At 43.1% G+C, this 22886-nt stretch overlaps 1 protein-coding gene across 7 annotated transcripts in view; it reads right to left on the reverse strand.

The window, feature by feature from the left end:
- Window positions 1–22886, reverse strand: part of DENND2A (DENN domain containing 2A) — a 93252-nt gene that overhangs the window by 39706 nt on the left and 30660 nt on the right. For 5 of the 7 annotated variants that reach the window (XM_023639824.2, XM_023639827.2, XM_023639825.2 and 2 more), the window contains 3 exons: window positions 10513–10640; window positions 9122–9243; window positions 1702–1902 (listed from right to left, as the gene is read on the reverse strand). In XM_023639824.2, coding sequence (XP_023495592.1) covers window positions 1702–1902; window positions 9122–9243; window positions 10513–10640 — 451 coding nt within the window. The remainder of the gene's footprint in view (window positions 1–1701; window positions 1903–9121; window positions 9244–10512; window positions 10641–22886) is intronic. The other 2 variants (XM_070266005.1, XM_070266004.1) reach the window with 1 other exon arrangement.

Consider the following 22886-nt stretch of genomic DNA (forward strand, 5'->3'; position numbering starts at 1 on the left):
GCAAAACCTATTTGCTAAGGCCACTGTGTATTACTTAAGCGGTGGCAACTCACTTTAATTCCAGGCAATAAACTGAAAGGGATAGACTGCTGAATGTGCAGACACAACACATATACAGAAACAGAGTTCCACCTTTCTCGTCACCTCTCTACTTTCACACAAAACGCGCACATATATTCTTTTTCCCTTAATCTAAAAAAATCTTTCAAAAATATTTACATAGTATAAGGGCAGTGATGGGCGAAAGTGTGGGGGCCGGAGATAGAGGTTCAATGCTTAGTAAGGGATCACACACTCAAACTTCGAATTGTATCAAAGCTCTTTTAACCTAACAGCTAATTCATTTGATGATTCCTGTTTAACTTGCTAAAATAATAGTGAGGCTGTATAGACGTTAATAGCCACCTTCATTCTTCTACAACTGTAGGTTTTCGACATTACACACACGTATGAACCATGCCAGAACAAGCAGATGGGGAGTTAAGGGAGTGGCTTGAGAACTCACTGTGGGGTCCTCATGAGCAGCTATAATGACAGTGCAGGACAGTGACTAGAAGGCAGCCAAAGGGAGATACGGGAGTGACTCTGCCAGGACAGAAAGAGACTGGGGTCCACGTGTTAGAGGGAGCTCAGTCAGCAAACTTCCAATAATCGCTAAGCAACCCGCACTGCGCCCTGGGCAGGGCAAGGAAGAACCAGGGCAGCATGGAGGGAATGAGGCCTGGCTCCCACCTTGGCCCCTCTCTGCTCTCCATCCACAAAACAAGGCTTGTTCCACTTACAACCCCCACCAGAGTTTTAGGTCTTTTCCCAACCACCTGACCCTAACGGCCCTTACCCTTCAGAATGCATTCTGATGCTCAAGGTAACTTAAATTCACTTGAATAAGAAGGTTGGGGGCAGAGGTGGTGAAGCTCAAAACACTGATTAACCAAACGGTGTCAGGAGGAACCAGCTTGTGAAGATGTCCCTTGACTTGTTTTCAGGTCAATGGGCCACTTTGAGAAATCTGATGAAATCCTATATGCAGTCTCCTCGCCTTCCTCCCATCCCCCTAAATCCATCCACATAAGGTTATACACAATTTTATGGGTTTCGTGACCCCCCTAAAGCCCATCTTGGACTCTGAAAGTAAGAATCCCTGCTCTAAAACTTCCTGTACCAAACTGGCCAATAAAGAACGAGCGGCACTGCAGGGCTGGAACCGGGCAAAAGGCCATTTAATCACTAGCAGACACACAAGGATGCATATCCAAGCCACTGGGCACATTTCACCTTTGGGACTGAAAAGAGCCTGGAAATTATATTTTTGACAAGTACTTCCTCAGAGCACAGGCTCCACATGGACCTCTGCAGCGGGCACTGACAGAGTCTGAGTTAGAGCACGATGGATAGAACTCTACTTTTTGAGGCCATGAATGAGGAGGACGTGGCCTTTGGAGCCTGGGCATTGGAAACACAGTCTAGGATCAGAAGAGGAGATTAGGCTGGGAGAAGGCTGACTAAGAGGAAGGCTACAGGACCACAAGAATTATTATGACAAAGGCCTGGACATCCGAGCCTGCTGGCTTTCCCCTGGCCTGAGACGAAGCAGGCAGACAAGGGCCCAGTGATTGGTTCTCTGCCCAGGCTCCTCTGCAGCCTTCCTCTGCAGGGCAGGGGGAGTATATATCTGAACACGAAGCTGGTTGCAAGCCTTACCTTGGGTATCTTTCTCTTCTTCCTGCCATTCTGTGGATCTCCAAGGTTGAAGAAAGTGTCATCAGGGCTGCTGGGAGTGGACGGGGGGCTGATTTTGTAAGGGGACCCAGTTCCATCCCGACTCAGCTTCCTAGTGTCCAGCAGTTTGAAGTTCCTCCTCTCTGAATTTTGCCGGAAAAAAGCAGGTTTGGACAATGACTGCTGTGAAGGGAAGTGAGAAAAGAAGAGTAAATAACTACAGAGGGACTAACTGGGAGATACTGGTGGTGCCAGTGCCGGAGGCCATGAGGTTGAGAAGGGAAGCGGTCTACGTTCCCAGGGTATGTTGAGTTTACCTACACTAGTAAGTGCTCAGTAAACATCATCTAATTATGGAAAATTAGTATGACATAACATGTAGAACTAATTCATCTCTCTTTTTGGATAAGTGGGAATTCACCTGGCTCAACCTCTTACCTTTATGGATGAGGCTTTCTAGTAATCCAAGACATGCTGGACTGGGAGTTACAAGACCTGAGCCTAGCTTTGACCCTACTGCTGGCAAGCTGCATGTCCCCTACACAAGGAAGTCACCTCTCTGGGCTTTAGGGTCTTATTCTAAAAGTGAGGTGCTTTAAGGTCAAAGGCAAACAAAAAAGTGGTAAAAACAATTTACAACTTACAACATAGAAAAGATATACTGCAAATTAATGAGAAAAAGACTAACAATTCAAAAGAAAAACTGGCAGAAGGTAAGAATATAGAGAGTTTATAGAAAGGGAGATACACTGGTTCTTAGATATATAAAAAGATTCTTAGCTTCACTCATAAGAGAAAAGAAAATTAAGACTCCACTGAAGAAATATTTTTTACTCAAAGATTGGCAAAGATAAAAAATTTGATAACTCACTGTGTTAGTGAAAGTAAGGGGAAAATGTGACTTTCACACTTTCATATACAGTTGCTGGGACTAAAACTTGGTGGGTCTGGAAATTGGTCCAACTCTAAGGGGGGCAATCTAGCAGTACCAACAAAATTACAAAGGCATATACCCTTTGATCCAGCAAGCCCACCTCTAGGAATTTACCCTACTGATATACTCATACTTGTGCAAAGTTATATCGTATAAGGAAAGTTACATCGTGCAAAGTATATTGAATACTGTCACGCCTTTTAAACACAAAATATATCCATTAGTAGAGGCTGGTCAAATAAATTATGGTACATCCATCCAGTAGAATACAATGCAGGTGTAAAAAAAACCTCAATGTACTGATATGGAAGCTTCTTTCAGATACATATTGTTAAGCATAAAAAGCAAGGTGTAGAATAATTGATACAGTATGCTGATATTTGTGTGTGTTTGTGTGTGTGTTTTAAGGAGCTATTCTGCTGGTATATGCGTAGGAGAGTTCTGGAAGGATACACAAGAAACTGACAGTGGTTGCTCTAGGAGAGAGAAATAGAGGGACGTGGTGAGAGGAAGACTTTTCACTAAATACCTTTCATACTCCTTAAATTTTGAACTATATGAATGTATTAACTATTCACTAAAATAAGAAATATTGATAAAATAAAAGAACTACTTGGACTATATGTTTTCTAAAGGTACATCCAGGACTCACATTTTACATACTATAAATATAGATGTAAAGTCTCTTTTTCAAAGTTAATTACTGAATTAGACGAGGTACGGGTGCATAAAGCACCTAGCAGAGTGCCTGGGATACACTAGACATTCAATGTAAGTTATTTCTCTTCCTTCCTCTTATGACATTGACATTTTTCACACTTTGATGTGCTAACTGAATTTTTCTCAAGTATATTGTTTATGTTCTTCGCCTATTTATCTTTTGGGATCTTAGCGTCTTTCTTATGAATTTGGATGAGCTCTCTAGACGGAACAGATATGAACTATTTGTCAGTTTTGCTGCAGGTGTGTTTTTCTGTGTGGTTTGTTTGTATTTTTATCTTGGTTATGTGGAATTTTTCACATAACATTTTTATATATGAAAATCTGCTCACCGTTTCCTTTGTGAGTGATTTCATCTTTGCCTAGAAAATCTATATCTTCTTAGGGGTTTAATAAATATTTAATTCCATGTTCTTCTTTTATTAGTTTATTTTGAACATGTTTTATTCATTAATCCATCAGTAAGTTATTTTATTGTATGTTACTCTAAATTGATTTTTTCCAAGCTAATATATTTCTATTCCATTTAATGAATGAGCCTTTCTTTCTCTATCAACAAGCCCACATTTACAATATCTTAAACTCTCATAGGATAGTCTTATTTTGTGCCAGTCATTTATATATTCTTGTTTAGTTCCAAGGAGTTTGTAACAATAACTTTGGAGCCTTTTTAAAGACTTCCAGGAATAAAGACTTCTAGCCTTCTAAGTGGCCTGATCCAATGTTGTATCGTGGGCCCACAGGGAGCAACTGCTTAGTACCACAAGCCCCGAGAAGAAGCAGCCAACATGGTTTGCTCACTGTGGGCATCCTAATAATTAAACTGGCACAAGAAGAAGGAATAACGATGACCCTTCTTAAAGACCAAATTCTATTTGCAATGAAGTCCAAGGAAATGGCTCCAATTCTTTCACTGCATTGGAATCTCACCAAATTGTTGGCAAAAAGCAGGTATCTGTTTTCATTAGAGATTTAGATTGTGATAGTGTTTGTTCAACTATTTTACCTATGAAAAGTTCTGAGAAGAAAGAAAACAGAGAAGGAAGCAAAACACGGCACACAACTTTCTAAAGGGTGTCAAGAGACCTGGTGGAGGTTGTGCAGGGGCTGCATCTCCCAGTGGTCACACTGCTGGAGAAAGGGGCTCTGGGAATGTTCTGGAGCGCCCAAAATAAGCCACCAAATGTCCAGGGAGCTTTCATGAGGGAGTGGAATTTCAGTAGCTACTTAACTGATAAAAGGAGAAGACTTAGTGGGCTGTGGGGAGAGCATTATCAAGCATACAGCACAATCTCAGAAGAGGCACAGAGGTGACGAAGGCCCATTTGACCCAAGTCGTCGCGGCTTTGAGTAGGTGCAGTGAAATAGATAGAAGAGACAACAAAACAATGAAGACACCTAATTGTCTGGAAGGACTTTGATAGTGAGGGTATGAATCTTGGAATCTTAGCAGGGGTCAGCAAGCTTTTTCTTTAAGGCCAGACAAGTAAAAATTTTAGGTTTTGTGGCCCATACTCTCTCTGTCACAACTCTCAACTCTGCCATTATAGTACAAAAGCAGCCATGGACAATACGTAAACGAGTGAGCATGGTTACGTTCCAATAAAAGTTGATTTATAAAATATCAGGTGACCAGTAGTTTGCCAAACCTGAACTACAGTATAACAGGGGAGTCACTACAGGACCCTATGGATGACTGTGTCAGCCTGTGGTCCAGAGAAGATTCCAGCTTTTGATCAGAGAGCCTCACCAACATGCCCTGATGATAACACGCCCAGTCGCACTGCGTCTCTATGGAGTAACCTCTGGGGCCCAGCTCTGTCACAGAGGCTCACAGAGTCTCCCTAATCTTAGAGATACTGGATTCACAACGGACACAACCAAAGATCTGTAGTGTCCAAGAGTGGAAAAGCGGACAAAGACCTTCTGTTGAAGCCTCTGGAGTTATTTCAGGAGACCAAGTGTGATGGGCCCTGGCCAGGGGACATCTTGGTGGGGACGAAGAGGCTGCAAGGAAGCTGCGTGCCTCCCCAGAGGGAAATGACCTGGACTCAAGCGGGGGGTTGAGTCACCCTTCTTATCTGTGAATGGTAGCGCTCTCCTGTCCTCTACTGTCCCTATCCTACTGCCTCAAGAGACACTGACAGCCGGAGACTAAAAAGGTCCTTAATATAAAATATCCCATCTTCTCCTTACCTGTCTCAACCTCATTCCTATTCTCTTCTACAGAGGCCTCCTCCAAGAAGTACTCAGATATCTTTCACACAAACGTACACATTTGTTCATTATGCCCACAGGTACACATATTTATGTAAATACACAGACACTCCCTTAAATATACATATATAGAAATATAGAGACAGGCATACACACACATTCCAACAATTGGGACATTACACTAAAATGATGGAAAATCATGCAGGCAATAAAATTGTATTTAAAAAGAAATTAATGACATGGAGAAATATTCATGATAAATAAAAAAGAACAGCAAAACTGTTTAACAATATCATCCCAAATCTTTTTTTTATACACACAGATGCACAAACACACACACACAAACATACAGTGTGAGGCAGCCTGTATGAGAAATAAACCAGTGTTAACAGTGGTTATCTTTAGGTGTTGGGATTACATGCAACTTTTAAAAAGACCTTTAAAGCACACACACACATATACACACAGACACAATAACAATCTATTACAGAAAAAAATACAGGTGAGCATAAAGAAAAAATTAAAACCCTCAATTATGGATGTTTTATTTTCTTCATTACACTTTTCGGTATTTCTAAATTTTTTACGAGAATGTTCTATTTTCAGAAAATAAGGTTATTTTTTAAAAGAACACATACTGAAAGGCATAATTCTATATATTTAACAAACATAAATAAATAGTACTTATGTTGCAGGCACTAGTCTAAGTGGGCTACAAGTGTTAACAAGAAAAGAAAACGGCCCCTTCTCGGGAGCTTGCATTGCGCGTTTCTAAGCATTAGCATCTGCCCTGGATGCGTGTCTACTCCCTTCTGAGGAAAGTCTGTCTCACTGACCCTTACCTCTCTACTGGGACCAGGCACGATGTAATGAAATGAAAATCCCCAAAGAAGTCTTAGGACCTTTCTGTGGCTGGCAGAGACAGTTGCCACAGAGGGACTGCTTCAGCAAGCTCTAAGGTCCCAGATGCAGCCCACATGTGGCAGATGCTCCAGGAACATTTGCTGAGCTAAACAGAGGAAGCGGAGAAGTCCACTGCTGTCCCTCAGAGTGGGAGCACAAACCAGACACCCAGAGGTGGCAGAGCAGAGGAACAAGCATGGACACAGAGTCTTGCTGATGACGTGCAAAGGTCCAAAACAGCCTAGAAGTATCAGAAGCAATCAGACACGTGCACTGGGCCACTGGATTATCTTTCTGCAGGATAGCTGCCTCTGGACTTCAAGATCCCATTGACCTGATTACCTACTATGTTTAGCTGTTTTGGAGACAGAGGACCTAGGATTTCTCTAGCCTGGCAGGAAGGGGAAGAAAAGGGCTGTGGAGCCTTTGTTTTCTGGAATTAGGGAGGAGCAACTGGCTCTGAATGCAGCGCTGATTTGGGCAGATGTTTTTCATTGTTCCTAAGAGGTGACGTAGTGTACTCCCCACATGAAGTGGAGAGCGGGGTAGGACGTGAAGGGGACAGACTTGGGGTGACAGCCTTCCATCTTCTTCTAAGCCAGGCTTATCCATTAAATGTTAAAGACATCCATATTTCAATGGGAACAAAAACAACACATTTCAAAGACAAGTAGAAACTATTTTCTAATTACCAGTTGTCATGGATAATCATGATGACACTCCTGCAGAGGAGAAAACAGCAGTTAATTGGTTTCGGTCAGTATTGTAGCAATTGACCTGGGCTGGTAAGATCCACCCTACAAGATAGGTTCTACCTTCAATTCTCTTCAGGAAGACTGCTGGCAGAACGAGTCCCTTTGTGACCCCCATCAAGCACAAAAGGCACGCTTCGTGTCCGGAATCCCCCAGCCGCCAGCAAATGCTGACCTCACACGGAGCCCAGAGAGGAAGGTGGCTTCTTTTCTCAGGCTGGAAACAGATCCTCGCAATGGGATTCAAATGGACTCTTGCAGCCTGAATTTGGCCTTCTTTTATTTAATTTCTTCCACAACTAAACATTGTATAACAACTACTTATAGGAGACACAAACAGAATATATCCTTTCTGACCTTGAAGAATTTACAATCTAGTTGGGGAGCTATTTTTAAGACATACAGTCATGTGCCGCATAACGATGTTTTGGTCAACATGGACCACATATACGATGGTGGTCCCATAAGATTAGTACCATATAGCCTAGGTGTGTATTAGGCTATACTGTCCAGGTTTGTGTAAGTTCGCACAATGACAAAATCACCTAATGATAAATTTCTCAGAATGGGTATCCGTCGTTATGCAATGCACGACTGTATCATATGACTTACATGCGAATCCAAATCATGGAAGTAAGAGATGTCATAAGGCAACTTACACAATTTGGTGTGAAAAGAATTCTTAGCCCACTGAGGCAAGGAGGGGGGAAAAATCCCAGGGGCTGGGAGGGCCTGTAAGCTTCCTGAAGGAGACATGACTAAGCTGGGCCTTAAAGGATGGGAGGAGCCAAGGGCAGAGGTGGAAATGACCTAGCGCGGGAGTGTGCAAATTACAGCCTGTGGGCCTCATCTCGCCCACCACCTGTTTTTGTACAGGCCATGAGCTAAGAATAGGTTATACATTTTTTAAATGGCTGAAAAAATAATATTTCATGACACATGAGAATTATAAAAAATTCAAATTTCAGTGTCCATAAATAAAGTTTTGTTGGAACACAGCCACACTGATTTGTTTGCATATTGCCTATCTGCTCTGCACTACGATGGCAGCGCTGAGTAGTGACAACATAAACTGTATCTTTACTCTCTGGCCGATCCCAGGCCTATAGTATTAGAGGGGCAGTCAGCAGGCTTTGGCTGAAGGGGAGCTTTTGTACGCAGGGAGTGTGGGAAATTAGGTACTAATGAGTACCCAGGGATCAATTATGGAGGATACTTAATGCTAAGCTAAGGAATAGGAACTCAGTCCTGTAGGCAATGGGTTGAAATTATCATGTATGTGAATACAGTTATATTGTCTACATACATATAGTACAAAAGTCCAAAAGGTTCAAAGGATATTCTGCAAAAAAAGTCAGTCTTCTACCCTGACTTCCAGGTACTCAGATACTCAGACAACCCCACAGAGGTGCCCACTTACTCACTCTTAGTATCTTCACAGAGATATTCTTCTATGTGCCCAAACATATATGAGCTTACAAAAGTGTATATTCTTTCATTAAAAACCCCACAAATGGTGGCATAGTATAAAAATACTATTTCCGCACCATGCCTTTCAGTCTTACATTTTAGAGTTTGTTTTATGTCAGACATTCTTCTTTACAGCTGAATGATACGGATATACTATCTTATTCACCTAGTCGGGGAGGGTTCTGACCCAGAAGCTAAAGTGATACTTTAGGAAGCTTTGTTGAGCAGAGGGGTTCCGGGAGAACCAGAGGCAGGAAGAGCAGGCAGGCAGCTGATGGACAAATCCAGGAGCCTGGCAGTGAGGGTGGCCTGGCATTCCAGTGTAACCCAGAACTCCAGGCTGCACAAGACCACAGCGCTGGGGAGCACCCCCCCACCCCCCAGACCCCCCCGCCGGGACTCATACCTTGGTGGGCGTGTCAGGGATGGAAGAGGTGGGAGAACCTGGAAAGTTCAAGACACACTTCTTCCCCAGGCAGCGACCATGTAATTCAACATCCTCATAAGGGTTTTCCTTCACTGGGGGATCTGTGGTCAAAGACAATGGGTCAGAAACTGGAAACGTTAAGAAAGTTTTCCTTACTGGATCTCTACCCAACATGTTGGCCTCTCGTTGTGGAGATGTCTGTTGTCTTGCTATCCATTTACCTTGATTTTCACTGTGGTAACTCCCTGTGTCCCCATTCTTAGACTTAGTATGAGATTAACTCCGCCCTCAGTTTCATGGCTTTAGCCAGTTGAGTATCCTGAACCCCTGCCTCAGTGAGCAGTTCTGGGAAGGCCTCACATCCCAAGCCTAAGCCAGTCACGGCATGGCACTCCTGGGCACTGAAGGTGAACAAGGGGCCTAAACTGGTCCAGTCAGAGCCTCAGGATTTTTGCTGGGACTTGCTGGACATAGGCTCTCCCCGACAAGGTACGGATTCCAGGGAGCTGATGGCAGCCATCCCAGGAAACCTACTGAGAATGGAGCTAACCTGAGAGAGAGGAAATGAAGACAACAAAACCAGTTCTGGTCACATGAGTCAACAAACTCATTTCTGCCTCTTACCAGCGCATTTCTTCCCCTACTCCCGCTCCCACCCCCAACATGTGCAGACTCTGGTCTGAGCTTACACCTCACTGAAACTGATCTTCCCAGAAGATTATTTAACTTACCAAATTTAAATGCTTTATACAAACTCTGTGACTCTAAGCCCTACTTTGGAATCAGAGAGAATTCTTTAGAGCTAGGCTAAAGTTACTTTTTTAATAGTAGACATTCATTTTAGTCTGAATTTTGATGCCTTCTTACCACCACACTCCTACAGTTTCAGAAAGAGTAGGGTGGTCTTTAGTTTCCTATCATTCAGCAATCCCTATGATTTACTGAACATCTGTTATAAACAAGATATTTCGCACGCCATTTTCTCCAGTCCTCAAACAACCCTGCAAGGGAGCTATCATCACCCTTAGTATACTGATGAGAGAATTGAAGTTCAGAGACGTTAAGTCATCGGCTCAATGTCATCCAGCTAATAAGTAACAGAGCCAAGATTCCATCATGGCTACAGAGGCTCCAGGTCCATGTGTGTCCCGCTGCACCACGCTGCCTCCATGGCTGTTCGTCACTAGTGCTTCTCCTCCCCTGCAGCCCCACTGTCGCTCACATCTTCCACTCACCCACTGCTTTCTCATTTATTTGACTACATGTATGTCTTTGCGTGTTTGTGTGTGTGTTTCAAGCAGCCAGCCCCATTTCCTCTCCGCTTTCTCACAGACACACATATACCTGTTCACAGATACATGGCCTCTTACCCAGAATGTCTTCATAGACGTTCTCCTCCGATAAAGTGCGTGTGAGCCCCAACTTGGTCTGTGCATACCAGTCCACCCTGCTGTTCTCAGAGGAAGACTGCAGTAAGTCTTCAAACTCATAGGACTTTCTGGGTTGTACAAGATGGGACGGAAAAAAACAAGAACTTGAATCAAATTAGGCTGGTTCAGAGATTACACACCAAAAAAATTATTTTTCTTGCAATAATATCTATAACTGAAATCAACTATGTTTTTTGCAAGAAGGTACAAAAATCCTTGAATAAGAGATGTGGCTTTTGGGGCTGGCCCCGTGGCCAAGTGGTTAAGTTCGCGCACTCCGCTGCAGGCGGCCCAGTGTTTCGTCAGTTCGAATCCTGGACACGGACATGGCACTGCTCATCAAACCACGCTGAGGCAGCGTCCCACATGCCACAAATGGAAGGACCCACAATGAAGAATATACAACTATGTACTGGGGGGCTTTGGGGAGAAAAAGGAAAAAAATAAAATCTTTAAAAAAAAAAAAAAAGAGCTGTGGCTTTTACTTAAACCAAGTAAAGACAGTATACAAATAAAATACAGTCCCAGCTTTGTAAACAAACATATACATAGAAAATAAAAAGAAAGGAAGGAAATGAAATACACAGCTGCTATCTCAGGACTGAGGAATGGCTGGTGGCTTCTCTTCACGTTTACTTCTCGGGACTTTTCAAATGTCCTACAGTGTTTCCAGAGTCCACATTAATCATCAGAAAGGAGCAGTCATGGCCAGTTGAGAGCAGACCAGAGGCCTGGGCACCTCCCTCTTTCTCTCACCCAAGTGCTTATTACCAGAATGAAACTCAGAGGTTTAGGGTTGAGACACCCTACCCTGCCCCTCAGAGATCTGTGCAAATGTGGCTGGGTCTCAGTCTGTGGCCTGGCACATTCTATGGCTTTCTACTTTCTACCCCCAGCCCCCATCCTACATCCACATGGGCTGTCCTTGTGCTGCTCATGTTGATTTTAATGGGAAGTGCAGCCCCTTCTCCCAACACTCTCTCTCTCTCTCTCTCTCTTCCTCTTTCTCTCTCTCTCTCACACACACACACACCAACCTGCCTTGAGTTTCTGTGATTTTTGAACTTTACTGAACGTTGGAATATCACGAGGTGGGTCATATCATGAAACACACAAAACATCAGCCATCGCACAGGTTCACTCCACCTCCCCTCTTTTTCTTCTCTCTCTCCCTATCCTTCTGCAAAGTAACCCACAACTTTCCCCGCGTCTGGAGCAGAACGGCCCTGCCCACTCAGGTTCCAGAGGCTCACCTTCTACCCCTGAGCAGAATGGTTAGGAATTTCTGCTGAACACACCTGGGCCTTCCTGGAATAGAATCTAGGTGAACACGCAGTCCACCCACATTAAACAGGGCACATCCCCGAGCTGGCCTTGACTTGATCCTGGCCCTTCACTCCTCCTCCTACAGGGTCCAGATGATCACAACCCTGCTATGGGTCAGGAATCATCACTCTTCTCTCTTATTTTGTTCACATATGTCTAGCACAGTGTTCTGCACATGCTAGATGGCGACTACTTAGAAATGTAGAGGGTCTGGGGCTGGCCCCGTGGCCGAGTGGTTAAGTTCGCGCGCTCCGCTGCAGGCGGCCCAGTGTTTCGTCGGTTCGAATCCTGGGCGTGGACATGGCACTGCTCGTCAGACCACGCTGAGGCAGCGTCCCACATGCCACAACTAGAGGAACCCACAACGAAGAATACACAACTATGCACCGGGGGCTTTGGGGAGAAAAAGGAAAAAAGAAAAAAAATAATAAAAATAAATAGAAATGTAGAGGGTCTCTGTTTCTTCACCCAAACTTCCAATCTCTCTCCAGCCCCTGGGGAAGGGGCCCCTCTGGTGGCTGTAGGATTAAGCAAACCTGGATACAGATCCCAGATCCTCCATTCAGAAGCCTTTTAACCTTGGATGAACTACTTAACTGGGCTGAAACTCAGTGTCTTGAATTGTAAAATAGTAATTATCTCACAGGATTGTTCAAAGAATAGAAAAGAGAATGTTTGTAAAGTCATTGGCACCTAACAAGCGCTCACCAAATGTAAGATATTACTATTACTGTCACAGTGCTGTTACTATTTATGTAGCCAGTGTTTTACATTGAACATTTACTGTGTAGGAGGCACTGTGCCCCAGGTTCAATAAACAAGGAGTGGCTAAAACGGTCAGTGTCCCTGCCTCAAGGAGCTTACACTTTAGGAAGATAGACATTCGACCAGCACATGCACAAACAAATAGAATTATAAACTGTGTTAAGTTCAAAGATGGAAAAGTATAGGTTGCTACAAGCGAGTACATCAAGGAGGACTCATTTAGGTTGGAGGATGCATCAGGAAAGGCCTCGCTGAGAAAGTCACTCATTGAAGCTGAGATCTGAAGGATAAAAAGACCTTGGTGGAGGGAAGAGTGTTCCAAGAAAGGGGAAGGGCATGTGTGAAGGTCCTGAGGGTGCAGAGAGTTTGGTGCATTTGAGGAAATGACAAAGACAGACATTCAGCACGGCTGGACTGCAGGGAACAGGGTGGTAAATGTCAAGTGTGAGCTGGTAGAACCAGGCAGAGGCCATTTGCCTGCTTTCCAAACTTTGGGGGATTTCTCACATTTTAAATCTTTCTCTTTCCACTAGCTTCTTTTTCTCATTTTTCAAACATGCACCGGGGGCCGGCCTGATGGCGCAGTGGTTAAGTTCGCACATTCCACTTTTTGGCGGCCTGGGGTTCGCCGGTTCGGATCCCAGGTGCGGACATGGCACCGCTTGGCAAGTCATGCTGTGGTAGGCATCCCACGTATATAGTAGAGGAAGATGGGCACGGATGTTAGCTCAGGGCCAGTCTTCCTCAGCAAAAAAAGAGGAGGACGGCAGATGTTAGCTCAGGGCTAATCTTCCTCAAAAAAAACAACCAAAAAAAACATGCACAGGTTTCCTCTGTCTTGAAAAACTTTCATTTGAAGCAGTGACCCTTGTTCTGCTATTTCTCACCTTCCTCGCCCACATTTTTAACTGGGGGGAGGGGAGGAGGAGGAGCACAGACTATTCTGTCTATTAGTTTACAGAAGTTCCCTGGTTTTTCTTTCCTTTACCCTCTCAACCTGGTGTCTCTACACATCCCTTTTCTGAAACTGCCCCCTAAAGGTCACGGTGAGTTTCTGGTAAAACCTAACCACCTTCTCCGTCCTTTCTCTACGTGATACCTCTTGGTTTCCACAGTGTGGGCAGCGGCACTCGGGGTGCAATCTGTGGGCCAGAGCTGGGTGCCAACTGTTTGTTACTTGCCCTTGATGAGCTAAGTACAGAAATTCACAGTAAGCATTTAGAAACTTTTCAAGCCATTTGACAGGATAGATTTTTAAAAAACAAAACTGAGGCTTGTATATTGTTGTCTTTTTAAATTTCATTCCTTTAGTAATTATTTTTTACTATATCTTACAATAGGACTGTCGGGCAAAGGATTGGAAATACACACATACATGCCCTCCTGATGGTTCGAGAAGCCTGGCGCCATTTGGCCCTAATCTACTTCCCCTTGCAGACAACTCTTCTGGTGCCTTCAGTGAAGCTCTCTTCCTCTTCCTCTTCCTCTTTCTGGGCACTGAGCATTTCCCAAGTCTTTTCCTTTTTAGGCTCTAAACTTTAACATTTCCACATCTGAATTCATCCTCATCTACCTCCATCCCACCCTCGCTCCTTCATGAACTTGAACTTGGCACTTGGGGCAGAAGCACAAAGAAAGGCCAAGCTGCAAGCTTCCAGGCTGGGTCTCTGTGACCTTGAGTCAGGCCATGGGGCTAAAACTGTCACCCGTGCCCCAGGGAGCCTGGCTTACTAACAGAAGATCATGCCAAAAGGAGGGGCTACCAATCCATGAGCCCCTCCTTCCTCCCCTTGAGGTGTCCAGCCAGGAGAGGAAGGAGCAAGCTTCAGAGTTCTAGGAGATGGGGTCTGGAGGCGGGAGCAGATCTGAGCTTTTTTCTCTATGATGGGAATGGCCTGTGCTGGGAGCCCACTCCAAACATCTCTAGTCTGAACTGCCATTAGCCCAGGCTGCCATTAGCCAGGCAGCTGACTCGGGATGGAGGGGTGGTGGTCTGTGGCCGAGAGCAGAGTGAAGTTGGCCTGGAGTGGGCCACAACTCCTGGGTTTCCCCCAGTGAGCTAATCAGATTAGGTTAGCTGGAGTCCTCAGCACGCACACTACAGAGATTTGGTTGAGAAGATGTAAGCTGTTCAAAGAGACCATAGAATCATTCATTCAACAACATTTACTGAGTACTGACCAGATGCCTCACTTGGATTAGCACTTTCAAACTTTGCAACAACCTTGACGAATTACTACTACTATACACATTTTATATATGAGAAAACAGAGGCATAGAGAGGTTTGATAAATTGCTCAAGGTCACACTGGGAGAAAGTGGTGGAGCCAGGGTGTGAACCCAGGACACATGGTTGGAGACTGCTGCTCTTAATGACCCGGGCATTAAGCAGAGCGTGCAAGTAAGGCAACGCGGGATGAAAGCTGCAGTCAGTCCCCAAATTAAAACAGGTAGAGTTTCCAAAGTTTGTTGTTAGGAACTTGAACTAATTTTCCATACAAAACCATACAAAATTACACATAACCGAGCATTACCCAGGCAAGCCCTCTATTTCCCTTATAATATAACTAACCTACGCTAGGAAGAGAAGCTATGAACCCTCAGAGGGAAAACGGGACAGGTGAGGGTTGCTTCACTGGGAGCTAAGCAGTTTCTGCCACAACGTCAGGAAGCCCACTCCTGGCAGCAGAGGGAGAGGGTGGCAGCCAGCACTTACAGGTCAAGCCTCCACGGCCTGGGATTCAAGCACGACCCTAGCCAAGTTTGGCCTCTGCTTTGGCTGCAGGAAGGGGCAGCAGTTGTGCCTTGCTCTACCATGGAGAGAGTTCTCTAATTGTTTTGATTTTTAAAAATCTCTTTTGAAGTACCTATGAAGCAATGTTTGTATAAGTCAAATTTTAAAATAATAAAATTATTATAAAGTATCTATAAAATAATATCTGCATAGTTCAAATGTTTTAATAATAAATGCCCTAACAATAAAGATGTTTGCATGTTAAAGTCTCTCCAAGTCCCAGCGAGTGGCCCGCTTATTTAGAGCATATGGAACACAACGGAGAACCTGGATCGTCTGTTGGGGTTTGTCAGGACGAGATTAGCCTGTATCCAAATGGCTGCTGTCAGACACCCTGGGATTTCAGGCCATAGTTTGAATGTTTTTTATGATCCTTTCATATTTCCAAGAGCACGATGCTAATACAAGAGTTCAGCTGTATTTTGCAATTGATTCCCAACACATAAAAGTTTCCAGCAGTCTAAATAGTATTAGAAAAGCTCAATTTTAAAATATTACAAACTTCCTTTAGGGGCTACCCAGTGGTGCAGCGGTTAAGTATGCACGTTCCACTTTGCTAGCCCAGGGTTCGCTGGTTCGGATCCCAGGAGCAGACATGGCATCACTCAGAAGGCCATGCTGTGGTAGGCATCCCACATATAAAGTAGAGGAAGATGGGCACAGATGTTAGCTCAGGGCCAGTCTTCTTCAGCAAAAAGAGAAGGATTGGCAGCAGATGTTAGCTCACGGCTAATCTTCCTCAAAAAAAAAAATTTCCTTTAAAAAAATGATTAGGGGCCGGCCCCATGGCTGACTGCTTAAAGTTCTGAACACTCAGCTTCAGTGGCCTGAGTTTGCAGGTTTGGATCTGGGCCTGGACCTACTCCACTTGCAGGCCATGCTGTGCAGGCATCCCACATACAAAGTAGAGGAAGACTGGCAATGAATGTTAACTCAGGGCTAGTCTTCCTCAAGAAAAAAAAGGGGAGGACTGGCAATAGATGTTAGCTCAGGGTGAATCTTCCTCATCAAAAAATAAAAAATAAACTGATTAGGGGACAGTTATTCATATTGCAAAACTCGTGTTTAATTTGCAAAAGAATTCATCACAAGATTTCTCAAACGGGCAGCTTCATTGCTGTATTAAAATGTCAGTTTTCAGTTGACTAATTCCTATGCAGGAATCCTGCAAGACAAAGAAACTTTTACATCACCATGAAGCCACTGTCCATAGGAGACCAAGGAGAAACTGGAAATCTTCACACGCCCAATTTCTAAAGCCAGTGGGAAAACAGAATTCCAATTCCAGTCTGATTTATCGCCTCATGTGTTGGTAACATATTAGCAAGCAATGGTTTGAGGCGGCGAGTTCATTCTAAGCACTTGTTTTATAACCCACACGAAGCCTCCAGGGACTGCAGTCCTCTGGTTCCGGGACTCACGTAGGTGACAGGCTCCCCGAAGAGGAGAAATAGGATTAAACTCATTATCCAGTCATCCAGCTAAGTCTTTTCTAGGAAAATATTTTTTTAACTTGAAAAAATGTTTTAATACCTTTATTTACATATTAGCTTTGAGAGAAAGGAAATTTCAAAGGGCTAATGATAACCACATCCAAATTGGCTTCTCTCTCACTTAAACATTTCCACATTCATTCCACACCCAGCCCACATGTTTAATAAGCACTTTCTGAGGGTCAAGTTGAGCTCATAGCTGGTGATTCAAAGACAAGAAGTCCCCACCTTCGGGGAGCCCACAGCCTGGGGAAGGCGGGTCACTTCCTTTGCCTGAGTTTGCTTCCTGGGTCCTCAAATTACCATGTGATTTTGCTGCTGTTTTGTTTCAGAGACGCTGGATTGATCTGATTGGTCCACTGAAGTTTGCCGAAGTGGGTTATAACTTATAACAACTAACACATTTCAACAACTAACGCCAAATACTGTCATTTCAATAGTATTTTGAATGTTATTTGTGATTTTTCCATAGTTTTGTAAATGACATACTAACAAGAGCTCATCCCACATCTCCATTTGGATGACACGCAGGAATCTCAAAATTTTAGTTGTTAGTACCATCAATTCTGACCTAGTGACCCTGTGTACAGCAGAGTGGAACCCTGTCAGGTCTTTTTGCGCCATCCTCGTACCTTCCAGCGCTGTATCAGACAATGCTCCACTGCTATTCCTGGGTTTTCATAGCCAATTTTGGGGGAAGTGAGCAGCCAGGTCCTTTTCCTAGTCTGCGTTAGTTTGGAAGTTCTGCTGAAACCTGTCCACCTTGGGTGGTCCATATGAGTGGCATAGCAACTCAGTATCACAGCAACACGCATCCACCACAATATAACAACCAACAGACAGGTGGTGTGGTTCCCTGACCAGGAAATGAACCCTGGGCTGTGGTGGTAAGAGTGCTGAATCTTAACCACCAGACCATGAGGGCTGCCTAATCTCAAAATTAACAAGGCTAAAATTGAACTCTTATTCTTATTTCCCCTCCCGACGAGGACCAACCCCTCATCAGTGCTGCCATCTCAGCAAAGACCATCACCCACTTCTCTCAATGCCCATGGCAGTTAGATCAGAGGGTAACCCCAATACCTCCTCGCTCTTCCTCCCATCCCCACAACCACCCACCCTGTCCACTGGTGCCCCTGCCAGCCTCCACACTACTGTGGGGGGTGAGCTTTTAAAAATGCAAATTGGATTGTGTCTCTCCCCTTCTTAAAATCTTTCAAATGCTTCCCATCCCGCCTAGGTAATAGGCCAAAATCCTTGGCTGGTCTGTAGGGCTCTTCCGGAGCTGGCTCCAGAAGACCTCTAGGCCTCAGCCACACCATTCCGCTCTGGCCACACTCGTGCCTTTCAGGTCCTCCAGCATGCTAAAGTCTTTCTTGCCCCAGGGCCTTCACCCATTTGTAGGCTCAAACTGAACACCCATCCCCCACCCTCCCCTTGCCTGGGAAGGTCAGGCCTCAGTCTGAGTGTCACTTCCTCTCAGAGCTGGCCCTGTTTCCATGACATGCTAGAGATCCCCGCTAACAATTCCCATAGCTCATGGGCTTCCTCACAGCACTGAGCATGGTTATAATTACATATAATTACATAACTAGTTGTGTAATTCTAACTATTACTAGTGTGTAAGTTCCATGAGGGCAGGGTCTCAGTCTGTCTTGTTCGTTGCTACATTCTAACACTACAGAGGTGCCTGGTAAATATTTGTTGGTTGAATACGTGAGAGAATATTCCAAAAGCCGGTTTTAATGGCCACATATAATGCTTCTAATTTATCCTTACGTTAGAATAAAAAAAATAAAGTAGCTGTATTCTTAGAGCTAATTTTTAGTCAATTGTTCTGATCACATTTCCCCTAGAATTATTTTTAGCTATGGGTTAAACAAGCCTGGATAGTCTGGGACCTAGCCACCACTTAAAACACCATTCCCACAGGCTAGAAACCAGGGATGCTGGGCTCTGACTCCCTCCTCCACCTCCAGCTGCCCTAGCGTCTCTTCTTGCCTCCATCCTGAGTGGCCACAGGCAGCTCTTCCCCATGGCCCCCCACCCCCACCCCAGAAGGCCATTCATACAACCAGGCGAAGAGAGTAGGGGCAGAGCAGGAGAACGCTTATGTTAGCTCCTAGCTCGCACTCTGTTATCGGGTATCTCCCCCATGGAGTACTATGACTACCTTGTCATACGTTGTGTTTCTGCTTATCTCTATCCTGGATCCAAAATAGAATATCAGAAGAACAACTCTCTCTATCCACCACTGTGTCTAAAATCCAACCATTTCCACATTCCGATGAGAAATAAGACATGATGACCACTCTTCTAATATAGAATAAGCACCACCCTCTCTACTCTCGTCTCTTTGTTTTCCAATGCAACTACCATTGAAATAAATAATTTTATAAAATCAAGCTTCTCAGACACTTTCCAAGTAACATTTGCTCTAAATATCAAAAATTAATCACACAACTTGCCCCTTTAAAGATTTTAAACATTCAGTTTTTAGACATGGTAGTTAGATTTGCCTCACGGATGTCATGTTGACTGAGACAGACTCATAATGACAGAGACTGACCACAGTGTGGCTGGTAAGTTAACCTTAACCATTAAATCGATGAAAGCTAAGGGTTGCTGCCCAGCCAGAGAGCTATGGGGATCCCTATCAGTTCTATAGAAGATGGAAATTATGGAATCAATAACAGCACACTATGATTTGGCAGCTATATAATGACCGAGGTTTCATGTCCTCAAAAATTCTGAAAGTCTTACATTAAAAGCCCCAAGGAAAGGCTGAATCTATATGACGCCAAAACAATCAGTTGAAAAGTTGAAATTTCGGTCAACATAGTTACTTGTTTCATAAAGATCTAAAAACTCTGTCATATGACCAAATTAAAGTAAAATAAAAAATCTGTATTCAAGTTAAAACATTTTGGGCACATAGATAGATGTGAATTCAGGATGCTGCTCACACTTAAAAACTAGTAACTTTTCTTGCTAAATGTCGGCCTTATAGCATTTCTGCCAAAGATATTAAATGTATGCCATAAAACATACATAACCAAGTTAATGCTGCTATAGGAACCTTATCTTTGGAATTTCCTGACATTTGAGGGTTTCTCATTTTCCATTTTAGGATTGAAGGCATAAGTCCTTGTATTTAATTTCCTGAGGCTTTAGAAAGAGAGAAGAAAGGGAAGAAAGAAGAGAAGGAGGAAAGGAGGAAGACAAGAGAAAAGAAGAAAGAGAAAAAAGGGAAAGGAAGACTAAGAAGAGAAAAAGAAACGAAGAAGACACATTTTCTTAAACTGAGGATCTGAATCCACTGGTTTGGCTCTTGCTCAGGTGGACTAATCGGCCTATGAAAATAAGCTGAATACATTCTCCAAAGCGCACAGCCTGGCCGTGTAATTCTAAACCCTCAGAACTTCAAAATCCTTAATCATTTCTTTCTTCAGCCTTGGCTTGGCTTTCTTGCCTCAGAGAGGGCAGTAAGTCTGCCAAATTCAGAGTTGAGCCTTTTCTTTCTTTTTTTTTTCTTAGGCGATAGGACCACAATAAAGAACCTGCTTTATTTTTTAAGAGCAGAAAGGGAACATCTTGCCCTAATCACCCCCATTGTTCTATTTTAAACAGAACGAAAAATCCAAAGCCAAAATTCTTAAAACACAGCTGATGCAACCATATTCAAACTCGCCAAGAAAAATTTCATCTTTGGACTGAAATTAAGTAACTTTAGCCGGTTTTAAAGAAAATGCTGGAAGACTAAAAAGAGCAGATGGTAGCTAAGAGAGAAAAGATAATGGGAATAACTGTTCACCACGTTTATCTATCTGCCCAATGATGACACAGATGAAAGACTCCCATTTCCCAGAACCAACCTGCCCGTGGAAGAGGGGGCCTCTTTGGAGGAACAGCCCAGAACGGGCTTAGAAGGGCTGCTTTTGGGGAGCAATGGGGACAGGAGCAGAAAAGTCATGAGAGTATTTAGGGCCCTGGGGTTGGCACTGGGGCCCTGGGGTTGGGAAAGGATTTAGAATTGGAGATCGATACAAACTTTCTCAGAACATAAAGAAGGAAGCCTCTGAATTCTTCTGTAGCTCTCACATAACACTGATGTCAAAGCCTGGCAAAGAGTGCAATAAAAGCCAAGGAGAGACTAGACTCATCTACAGAATACTGATACAAAAATCTTACACAAAATATTAGCAAATAGAATTCAACAGTACATTAAAAGAACAATAAACCATGACCAAATGAGAGTTCATCCCAAAATGTAAGGATGGGTTAACATTGGAACATAAATTCACTATTAATAGATCAAAGGAGAAGGGCCATATGATCATATAAAGTGGCTGAGAAGTAATTTGACAAAATCTAACATCTAATCCTAATTTTTTAAACTCTTAGTAAAAAAGGGAACATAAATGAACACTACCTTGATACCATAAAAACACCCCTCAAACAAGAGTGCTTGAGAGGGGCACACAAGAAGCAGTACCATTAAAGTCAGGGGGGAGATAAAGCTGCCCACTGCTATCAGCACTATTTTTTTTTTTTTGAGGAAGATTAGCCCTGAGCTAACATCTGCTGGTAATCCTCCTCTTTTTGCTGAGGAAGACCGGCTCTGAGCTAACATCGGTGCCCATCTTCCTCTACTTTATTTGTGGGATGCCTGCCACAGCATGGCTTGCCAAGCAGTGCCATGTCCGCACCCGGGATACGAACCGGTGAACCCCAGGCCGCCGAAGCAGAACGTGTAAACTTAAGTGCTTTGTCACCGGGCCGGTCCCTCAGCACTATTATTTAACACTGCTCGGAGAGTAGTAGCCAGTGCAATTCAGTTAGAGAAAGAATTATGAGGTATAAATTAAAAAGAAAAGGTAAAATGAGAATTCTTTGTAGACAATATGATTATATATATAGAAAGTCCAAGAGAATCCACTGACAGACTATTAGAAACAATAAGAAATTTCTTTAAGGGGTCTTCTAAAAGAATAATATACAAAAATAAATAGTTTTCTTACATACAAAGACCATATGGTGAGAAAAAAGATAAACTAACAATGGCAACAAAAAGATAAAATACTTAGGAATAAACTTAGCAAACACATAGAATCCCAATTAAAAACTAACATAATTTGTATGTGTGAAATTTGATAGTGATATACAGAAGATTTAGAGAAATACATGCAAGAATAGTCAAGACATTCTTGAAAAATGAGAATAAAGAAATAAACAAGAGGTTTATAATCATTAAAAAGGAGACCAAACGATCATTTTCGTGTATGTGTTTGACATGATAGTATATGTAGGATGTCCAAAAGAATCACCTGACAGATTATTAGCAACAACAAGAAATTTCTGTAAGCTCTACTAGACATTAAAACATATTATGAGGTTAAAATAATTAAAGCAGTTTGGTACTGGAAAAGAAATAGATAACCTAATTAATTAAACAGAATAGAGCCAGAAAAAAATAACAGCTAACATTCATTGAGCATTGCCTATATGCCAAGCCCTGTTTTAACTTATGTTTACACATATTTACTCATCCAGTCTTCACAACAAAGCTATGAAATGTTTAATATAATTATCACCATTTTACAGATAAGTAAAATGAGGCCAAGACAAATTGAGTAGCTTATCTAATGTCATACAGGCAGTAAGTAACAGAGCTAGTAAGTACTCTGGCTCTAGAGTCTTCTCTAATGCTGTATACTGCTCACCACAGCATTATTTGTAAACTGGAAACAACCTAAGTGTCTATAAGTAGGGGAATGGTTAAATAACATACGGTTTATCCACAGGATGTAAAAAATGTGGCAGTTAAAAAAGGAAGGTGAAAAAAAAAGGAAGGTGGTAAAATTGAAAGATCTCAATCATATCCTAAGCAAAAAACAGTATATATATATTTCATTTTTTTCCAATCCTCTTTTTTT

The sequence above is a fragment of the Equus caballus genome, chromosome 4 (assembly GCF_041296265.1).
Source record: "Equus caballus isolate H_3958 breed thoroughbred chromosome 4, TB-T2T, whole genome shotgun sequence".
NCBI lineage: Eukaryota > Metazoa > Chordata > Mammalia > Perissodactyla > Equidae > Equus > Equus caballus.